The 10045-nt window shown below is 40.0% G+C and overlaps 1 protein-coding gene across 3 annotated transcripts in view; it reads left to right on the forward strand.

Annotated features, from left to right (window-relative positions):
• Nucleotides 1–6723, forward strand: part of Hook3 (hook microtubule tethering protein 3) — a 91921-nt gene extending 85198 nt beyond the window's left edge. For 2 of the 3 annotated variants that reach the window (XM_006982931.4, XM_042262829.2), the window contains exons 20-22: nt 1300–1404; nt 1561–1632; nt 5052–6723. In XM_006982931.4, the coding sequence (XP_006982993.2) occupies nt 1300–1404; nt 1561–1632; nt 5052–5192 (318 nt within the window). In that variant the 3' untranslated portion in view covers nt 5193–6723. Of the gene's footprint in view, nt 1–1299; nt 1405–1560; nt 1633–4413; nt 4580–5051 lie in introns of those variants that run through there. The other variant, XM_076553588.1, reaches the window with a different exon arrangement.
• The last annotated feature ends 3322 nt before the right edge of the window (nt 6724–10045 follow it).

A 10045-nucleotide genomic window follows, 5' to 3' on the forward strand; every position in this document is an offset into this window, starting at 1 on the left:
TAATTTTCATGTCAGTATTATATAAAAGAATGGGAAGTAGAATAAAGAAGAATGTAGGAAGTTATTCTGCATTAAAAGGAGTCCTGCTTGCCAGGTGGATGCATCAATCTTTGAGTCTTAAATTGAGGACAGAGAATCAGTTATAAGAGACACTTTGGCCAAGTAATTCCAGCTACTTCATAAGGCCAAAGCAGGAGGGTTGAAAGTTCAAAGCCAGCCTGAACAATTTACTGAGACCCTTGTCTCAAAATAAAAGGTATAACGAGATCTAGGGATATATGCCTCATAGATAGAGTGCTTTTTTTAGCATGCACAAGGCCCCAGGTCAAGTCTCCAATCCCTCCTAACTGTAAAGGTGGGAGATGTAGACATAGACTAAATTCTGGCCATTTTCAGAATTGTTATTTACTTAGAGGTAGTGGTAGCATTGTGATTATGAAGTTTAAAAAAAAAAACTTAGGGATATGCACACTGAAGTATTTTAGGTTGTGTGTCACTGAGACTGTGAATTACTTCTAACACAGAAGAGCGTTGGGGGAGATCAGATACGGCAAAGTAGCAACTGTTCAATCCAGGTTAAAAAGAATAAATGGATTTGAACTGTTTGGGGGTCTGTGTGTTTGAACATTTTGATAGGGAAACTGAGGGTGGAGAACAAAACGACCTCTTTCCCAGAAATTCTGTAGTAAGTCAGGCAGAATTGCATACCACATTCATACCTCCACCATACTGCTGACGGAAACAGGTCTGTTCAGGCTTCACCTTTGTGTGCCTTTCTGATTACCTGTCCAGGGCTAGCTGAAATAGAAAAGGAAAGAGCTGTGAATAGCATCTCTTTAGCAGTGCTCACTAATCCAGGTTAATTCTTCTCTCTCTATCATTGAAAAGATTAGCAATTTTATTTCGTACATTTAGATTTTGTAAGTGTCCTTAAGAGCTTTTGTGTGTTATTTTTCCCTTTCTGCTGTGTTTGATTGGGGTAGGGCTTGCTAGGAACCAAACCCAGCTTCCTGCATGTTAAGACAGCGATAACTATAGCTCTGTGTGCAGCTCAGCCTTTGGATTCCCTGAGCCCTGCCCACGGTACTGGGACTAAACCCAGGACCCATGTGTGTTAGGTATGTGCTGTAGCACTGGGTTGCGTCCTCAGCCTGGTTTTCATGTCTAAGACTGCTTCTGAGATGCTGCATTCTTTACGTTTGAGGGGTTGAGGTTCGAGTTTGGGTGGGGTGGGGTTTATTGTTTAGGTTATGTCTGTGAACTTTTATGTGTGCTTAAGTTTTTCTTTTATTTTTGCAGGTTATTCGTACGTTAGACCCTAAACAGAATCAAGGAGCAGCACCAGAAATACAAGCTCTTAAAAACCAACTGCAGGAACGGGATCGACTGTTCCACTCGTTAGAGGTCAGTTAGTGCACTGTGCACTAAAATCCTGAGGTTTTTAGCTTTTTTAGAGAACTTTACTATATTATACAATTGTAACCTTGGGTTGGACAGTTAACTGTAGATATTTTCCTTATATCGAATTCATTTGTGTCTTTGTATGTGGTTGTGCTTCAGAAAGAATATGAGAAAACGAAGAGTCAAAGAGACATGGAGGAAAAATACATTGTCAGTGCCTGGTACAATATGGTAAGAGAGAAGTATTCCAGAGTATAATGCAAAGTTATATGTCATTGTATTGCCTTTACTGTAGAAATAATTTTACCAGAAGAATCGGAAAGCAATTTTTCTCCTAACATATACTAACAAAGCCTTTTTGTTGACCTTAAAACTGAAACCACACAGAAGGCTGAGGCCTTGTGAAAAGTTTTTTCCATGGAACCATTTGTTGTAGGGAAAGCAGACATGGTAATACCTAAACAGAGGCAGTAGCCCTTGCTCTGTGGGCTGTTTCAGTACCTTTGCAAGGTGAGACTTTCTTTACAGGGAGTTTAGCTGTCTCGTGGGATTTGGAAGTGTTCAGTTTCAGACTTTGACCACTGGAGGTTTTGAAATGGAATATTCCAGTACACATGCAAAGAAACTAAATGTATGTGAGGAAAGGCGATAGCTGCTCAGCTCGTTGGCTCATACACAGTTGTGAATTATATAGGATGAGGCGCCTTCTCTCGGACATTTTTTAGAATAAACATTTTCATTATTTTTATGTACATTGGTGTTTTGCCCACATGCATGTCTATGTGATGGTATCGGATCCCCTAGAACTGGAGTTACAGACAGGTGTGAACTGCCATGTGGGTGCTGGGAATTGAACCTGGGTCCTCTGGAAGAGCAGCCAGTGCTCTTAACCGCTGAGCCATCTCTCCAGCCCCTCTTGGACCTTTTGTCCTCCTTTTCTTTGTGTTCTTTCCAGTGGAACCATTTCTACCACTTTGAAACGTTAGAGTTTTTAAAATGATTTATTGTGCATGTGTGTGCATGCTGGGGTGCGGTGCTGTGGACCCCTGTGGAAGCTGTGTGGGTTTCAGGGATTGAACACGAGACGCTGGGCTGGCTTGACTCCCAGAGCCCGCTCACCAGCCCCAAGTGAGGACTTGGAAACAGGAACTTGGGCTGTTGGTTGGGTTTTCCCTTTTGTCTAATAGCTCCCCTGTTGGTATAGAAGTGCTGGTTTTGTTGTCGTGTTACCGTTGGTACTGGTTCTTAAAGGTTAGTTCCCTAACCTTAAAATGTGATTTGATGTTTACTAAAAATTCATGTTTCGTGACATGTTGTGTCTACAGTACACCAGTGTGTTGGTTAAAGTTTAAGATCTTATCGTAATTTTTCTTTTAAAAGGGAAATAATTTTAGATGAGAATATTGTTAACAAATAAATTTTCTTGAAAATTAAATTTAAAAGTAGAGAAAATAAATCCCATCAAGGGATTTCTCGGGGCATTAACTCTAACCCTGTCTTCCTGGAAGCTCAGTGTTCCCAGTCTCACAGCCCGGTACCTCAGTCCCTGTCAGCAGTTTCACAGATCGCTTCCTACAGAGCCAGACTGATTTATTCTGGGACACGGAACTAAAGGATAGTGCTCATTTTTAACTTTTCAGAGGGAAGGGGTAATTCCAAATAGACACATGCAAGTTCTACTCACAGAAGGTAACCAGTAGGAACGTTATACTTAAATTCAAAAAGTTTTGCATCTCAGACAACTTAAAAGGAGTCAAGATGGTGACTGCTGAGGCAAGGTATTAAGTTTCTCAACAAATATCTTTGTATTGGCCACTGACCTCTTAAAAGTATGTGACAAGTATAGCTCAGTGGAAGAGCACTAGAACAGAGCACAGTCAACTGCTTGAAAAATTAGAATTTTTAAATAAAATGTAATTTCATTATATGTACTAAAATGTTTCAGTAGATATTTGCTAGTTTTATTAAAACCTTCACATGTATCTGTTAAGTTAGAGCTGAGTTAAAAAATATATTCTGGGTGTTGGCAAGATGACTTATCAAGTAATTGTGCTTGCTGCTCAAGCCTGGCACCCTGAGTTCAATCCTTAGAACCTATGTAAAATGGAAGGAAAGAGCCAACTCCATGAAGTTGTCCTTTGACCTCCACCTAAACTGTGATACAGGCATCCCATCTGCGTACGTCATGGATACAGATGCACACGCATAATAACTGTATATACACACACACACACACACACACACAACCACCCCACCCCTGAGCACATACCCTGAGGCCAGGCATGGTGACACAAGACAGTAATCCCAGTTCAAGGTCTGCTGCAATGACCTAGTCCTAGACTAGCAGGGCTACATAGTAAGAGTCTGCCTTAAAGAAAATAAAACAGTTGCGTGGTGTTGGTGGCAGTGTACGCCTTTAATCCTAGCACTCAGGAGACAGAGGCAGGTGGATCGCTGTGAGGTCAAGGCCCACCTGATCTACAAAGCGAGTTTCAGGACAGCCAGGGCTGTTACACAGAGAAACCTTGTTCCAAAACACACACACACACACACACACACACACACACACACACACACACACACACACACACGAGGGAGGGGGGAGAGGGAGAGACAGAGAGGGAGAGAAAGAGAAAAGAAACATATTCTAGGATTTCCCATTGAGGAAAATGGTCATGTTCTTAGGTGCATAGGAAAGGCTAAAATTATATTCAGAATGCAAAGCTATGGCCAAGTGTCTCTTCTAGAAACTTATTGAGTTTCCAGTCTCCTGTCTTCTGTGCTTTATTTCTTCTTTGTCAGCCTCCACATCTCTGCACCAGTTTACCTGTACCGTGTTACTGGTATGGTTAACCAGCAATCTCAGTTCCTCTTGCTCGATTGTTCATTGTCTGATTAAAAGAAGACTAAAACTGGCCCGTCCCCGCCCCCGTCCCCGTCCCCGTCCCCGTCCCCTGTGTCGTCTTCTGATTTTAGGAGAGTGGGCTGTTACTGTCACTCACTGTTTTCCAGGTTGAGAAAGTACCCTGCAGGTCCCCTCCCTCCTGTCTAGGTGTAGCCTGGTGACGTTTGTCCTCTTCAAAGGTAGTGAGGACTGTTCTGCCTTCAAGGGAGAGAGAGCCCCTTCTGGGCTGTGTCCTCTGTGTGGGTTGTCAGAGCTTGCTTAGTTTATTTGAGAATACAAGTCTGCCTTGGAGAAAAACAGCACTGTGGTATGTATAGTACTTAGTACGGCTTTCCGGCGTAAGAAGCGAGTGCATTTGTGCTTCTCCTTTCTGATCAGCTCTGTGATTTCCACACTTGATGTGAATCGGCTGCCACCAATCAATTGCACTTTTCTTGGAAAATCACTGTTTGATTTGAAAGGAAAGTATAGGGGAAGTATTCTAAAAATCATTCTCTATTATCTCTTGTTTTGATTGTTGTAAATTCATAAAATTAAGCCTTAATTTTTTCCAAAGGAAAATTTGTACTTAATTATTGGAATGAAAAGGATTTCATAAAATTTTAAGCCATAATAAGTAGAATTAATATTCCTAATAAATTGTACTTTGCTATTCAGTGTGGTAAATTCTGCATGATGCCATTTATTTTTGTAAGACTATCCCGTGTTTTCACTGACTACGTTTGCTTCTCTTTTAATGTTCCAGGGAATGACTCTACATAAAAAGGCGGCTGAAGATAGACTAGCTAGCACAGGTTCAGGGCAGTCATTTCTAGCGAGGCAAAGACAAGCGACCAGCACAAGAAGACCCTACCCAGGCCATGTCCAGCCAGCCACGGCAAGGTAGAGAGCTCTCGCCACTAGGGGTTCTTAAAGAACATGCTTCTGTTACAGATAACAACATTTCAGGAAATTCAGCCAGCTTATTTTATTTCTACTTGTGTTAAGATTTAGTGTTTCTCACATGAGGATTTTCTCTTATATCTTTCAGTTTCTTTGTCCTTTGTTTTATGGTCTTTTCAGTTCCTTTTAATGTGCCAAAAATTTGTAAATGTTCAATTAAAAGTGTTGTATAATAATGTAATACTTTTCTTTGTATGAAAATGTCTTCTTCCCATTTGTGTGGGCTTTGTAAAGAATCAGATTTTCTGCCAATAATTGATACACAATTTATATTCTTTATCGTGCCTACTGTGTTACCATACTTTCTAAGACTGTCTTTGTTTAAAGGGAATTAATCTTTTTATGGTGTGGTAATCTGTGCTTTCAATTGTTTTTCAAATGCACTTCAGATCATTTAGATATTTACTGTACTATATGAAGTGCTGTCGAGTGCACTTTTGCAAAGAAGGACATTGGCAGAGGCACTGGTCCGATCACATGGCACCTGGCAGGATCCCTCAGAGGGAAGAAAGGAGTTTTCATGTTACCTTACTAGAAATTAAACTTACTCTAAGACTTCATTTTCAAACCATGAATGTGTAAAACGTCACTATTTCCTGCTCTCATGCTTGCTGGCAGAAGTGAAATTGATGAAGATGTTTGGGTAGACATTACAGAGGATAAAATTTGGCAGGATTTTTTTCTTCCTTTGGAATATCTTCATAGTTGAGAATCAGATTCTACCCACGCACTTTTAATTGCTCTCTACATGTAAAAGATTTATTTTTCATATAGGTAGCCTTATCTTTGGGGCAGTTCTTTGACTTGTGCCTCATATGTTTTATATATTCTGTGAGCCTTTCCTTTTCTCAATTAATCTTGATAGCTAACATCTTAATACCATTCATTAAGATCAGTACATGCCTTTCTGTGTGTAATATTATGACAGATCTCTTTACAGTGTTTAACTCTACCTACGAGTCCAAGAATTGGTTAACTGGAGAGATTTTCTTGGGTATTTGGTTGTTCAAACTGCTTACGTTGTATGCCACATTTATTTACATAGATGAATGTCTGTGAAGCAATCACTGGGAAGCACTTTGTCTATATAAGGTATTATATCGTTTTAAACTATCATTTATTTGAAAATAATATACCTTTTGTCTTTTTCCATATTGATTTATGTATTTGATCTCAAATTATATTTAAGTTTCCTCCAGCCTTTTTCTTGTTTCAAATCATCACATTTAAAAAAAAGAAAAAGAAATCTGAAATGAGGTCAGAGGTTATTTGTTGTCTTTAGGTAAGTCATCTACGTGGAAGATGTATTTGATGTACTTACTGTTTGGAAGTGCTGGTGCTGTTTAGTTCTGTATAAAAGGCAGTAACTTTAATTCAAGTTGAATGAGATTAAGAATTTTCAGAAACTGTATGCAAGTGCTTCATTTTAACTCCCTCTCTTTTATAAGAAAATTGACCTAGAAATTTGTCCTGCATGTTTTGTTTTGTTTTGTTTTGTTTTGTCAGACAGAGTCTTTATGTAACCCAGGCTGCCTTGAACACATGATCCTCTTGGATTATAGGCGTGAACCACCATACTCAGCTCTTAGAATGTTTTTTCCCCCTGAGAAACGATTCTTGAAGAAAGGTATTAGAACATAAAGAAATGACAGCATGCGCTGTGCAGCATTTCTTTAAAAATTATCCCCTACCAGTGTCTGAGCACAGCAGGAGGCATCTGCTTAGGAAGACCGCAAAGCAGCGAGAATTAGAAGCAGTGGAGAGCTGTGTGAGGGCAATGCACTGTGGGGTTTCAGGGCAAACAGACCCCATCTTTTAGGTCTGCTTTTGTTTTTAGTTCAAGACAATCTAGCCTTGTTACCCAGACCTGCCTCAAATCCTTTGACTCAAAACCATCCTCCTGCCTCTGCCTTCCAAGAGGCTGAGATTATGGTGTGTGTGCTGCCACGCCTACATGATGTCTCAAGTTTGAAAATAAAAGATTAAAAATTGGAGCCAGCAAAATGGCTCAGCTGGAAAAGAGTACTCGCTGCCAAGGCTGAGGACCTCTGCTCATGGCATTCCTGGGGCCCAGATGGTGAGGGAACAAGCCCCTCCCCAGGAGGTCCTCTGACCTCCACACTCACACACGCAAATAAGTATGTTTTAAAAGATTAAAAAGAGCTTAAAATAGGTCTCACTCCACCTTTAGTTCACAGAATATCTAAGAATTTCTAAGGACATTTTTTTAAAACAAGTTAGTCTATGATCCCTACACTTAATAAAATACTGGTTGTTGAGATGTTATACTTGTAGAATGAAGTGACTGTGAAAACAAGAGACTCTGGAAGCTGCTCTCCAACCAGATTTTACCCATGAGGTAAAAACCTTGCAACGTTTTGATTTTCATTTTCTATTTACCTGCCCTCTGTGTGCACACCCCCTACCCACATGCTTTCTCTACATGTTTGGGAAATGCCGCAAGCTTTCGGAAGGAAGTTTAGCTTCTGGCTTTCTTCAGTGTTGCTGTGTGTTAATTTCAGTGTTTATAACCCTCACTGTTGTTTGCTGTATCTTTAATGTTTGGTGGATTTCATTCAGTAAATGGAAGAAATAGCTCATGATATTTCCGAATAAAATAAAGCATGCTTTCATTTTCAAAACAGCATCCGAGCATAGACTTTAGGCATCATAAAGCCAAGAATAAACCTAAAGATAGCAGTGGCAGCTTTTCCATTGTGTGGTTTAGGTCAGGAGTTGGGGGGTGGGGTCACAGTTTCTCCAATAGTGATCAAGAATGTTTTGGGTACTCTGATGACCATGTGTGGTCAGTGATGCTGGGCTGTGTCTTCACACGCTTCTTTCATGCTACTGTCCCGAAGCCTCCTAGACTTGTTCAGTGTAGCTTGGCCTGGCATTAGCAAGAGAATGAGGCCAGTGGGGCAGTGTCATTGTGTCAGGTTCTTATAACAAGCTTATTTTCTGTGCCAGATCACCAGGGTTTACCAAAAAGAAAAGGCAAAGCAAATACTAAAAAAATGACCATTTATGTTCCACATTATACATTGAAGATTAGAATAGGGAAACAATCCCGTAAATATAATAGTTTCTTGCATCTGAAATAAAAATAGCTAATACACTTGCACATATTTGAAAATAGTTTTTAAAAACTAGGGCTGGAGAGTTGACACAGCATTTAATAACATTTATTGTTCTTCCAGAGAACACAGGTTCAGTTCCCACACAGAAGCCCATAACCAACCATCTGTAACTGCAATTTCAGGAACTTGTGTGCCATCTTCTGACCTCCACAGGCACTGGGCACACGTCTGTGTACAAGCATGCATGCAGGCAAAACACTCATACACATAAAACAAATCTATAAAAAGAAAATTTAAACTGGGTCATAGTTTTCTTTTGTGTGATTACCTAACAATATAAAAATAAATCCCTAAATAATTGATTTATATTCAAACTTAATCAGGATTGAATTATTTCTTATCTTGGTAAAATTAGCTTAATGTGATAATTAAATTATGTGGATAATATTGTCCAATTTTCTTGAAGTTTGGTTAATGTATTTAGAGCCCAGTTGCACAGTCAAGATAATTGGTTCTTTCCGTTTTTGAGACAGGGTTTCTCTGTGTAGCCCAGGCTGTCCTGGAACTCACTCTGTAGACCAGATTGGCCTTGAACTCAGAGATCCACATACCTCTGCCTCCTAATTGCTGGGATTAAAGGCGTGCACCACCACTGCCTGGCAAGTCAAGCTAAATATAATTAGTCAGAACTACCAGTCTGATTTCATTAATTGTTACAGACCCATGCTGTACAAATCTATAAAAGTTAGGGATTAAGTCTAAAATAAGTTAGGTCGGGCTGGAGAGATGGCTCAGAGGTTAAGAGCAGTGACTGTTCTTCCAGAGGTCCTGAGTTTAATTCCCAGCAACCACATGGTGGCTCACAACCATCTGTAATGAGATCTGGTGCCCTCTTCTGGCCTGCAGGCATACATGCAGGCGGAACATTGTATATATAATAAATAGATCTTTAAAAAAAACAAAAAAGTTAGGTCTTGCTGAAAAGAAAGATGCGCTCAATGAGCAATTTTGTTCACCTTTTCAGTAGCAGTTCTCCAGTCTTGTTAAGTAAAGGGGAATGTTCTTGGGGACTAGGGTGCAGCTTACTTGGTATAGCACTTGCTTAATAGACTTGAAGTGCTGGATTCAGTCCCTAGCATCATATAAGAAGGGTGTATATACCTGTAGAGAGTCTGAGGCCACTTGGGGCTACGTGAGATTCTATCTTTCTTCAAAAAAGAAAAAGAAAAAATGTATATAGTTCTTTTGTAGAATCTCGTGATCTCATAAAAGCACTGATCTGTTGTTCTAACAATAATCATATTTTAAGCTTTAAAATATTTCAGTTGAGTTATCTTTAATCAAAAACAAATTTGAAAGTGTCGTCTTCACTCCCCACCTTTCCTCTTCATTTGTTCAGGTCTCATGGTACACAAATGTTGTAATTATGTCCAGTTGGGAGATGGGGTCCTGAACATCCACAGTCCTTATCTCATAGAAACCTGGTTTCCATCCACTTGAGTGAAGAACATAATTGGACCCCACAGTGAGAGAGACATATGTAGCATCTTGTTTTGCTAAGGCAGAATCACTTTAGTACCAGATGCCTTTGGTTTTCTGTTCTTTAAGATTTAATATTTTTAACTGGGGTGGGGAGGATTTGGGGATCTGTGCAAGTGCCCATGGAGGCCAGAGAGAGCATCAGATGTCCTGGAGCTGGAGTTATGGGTGGTTGTGA

This window comes from Peromyscus maniculatus, chromosome 17 (genome assembly GCF_049852395.1).
Source record: "Peromyscus maniculatus bairdii isolate BWxNUB_F1_BW_parent chromosome 17, HU_Pman_BW_mat_3.1, whole genome shotgun sequence".
Lineage (NCBI taxonomy): Eukaryota > Metazoa > Chordata > Mammalia > Rodentia > Cricetidae > Peromyscus > Peromyscus maniculatus.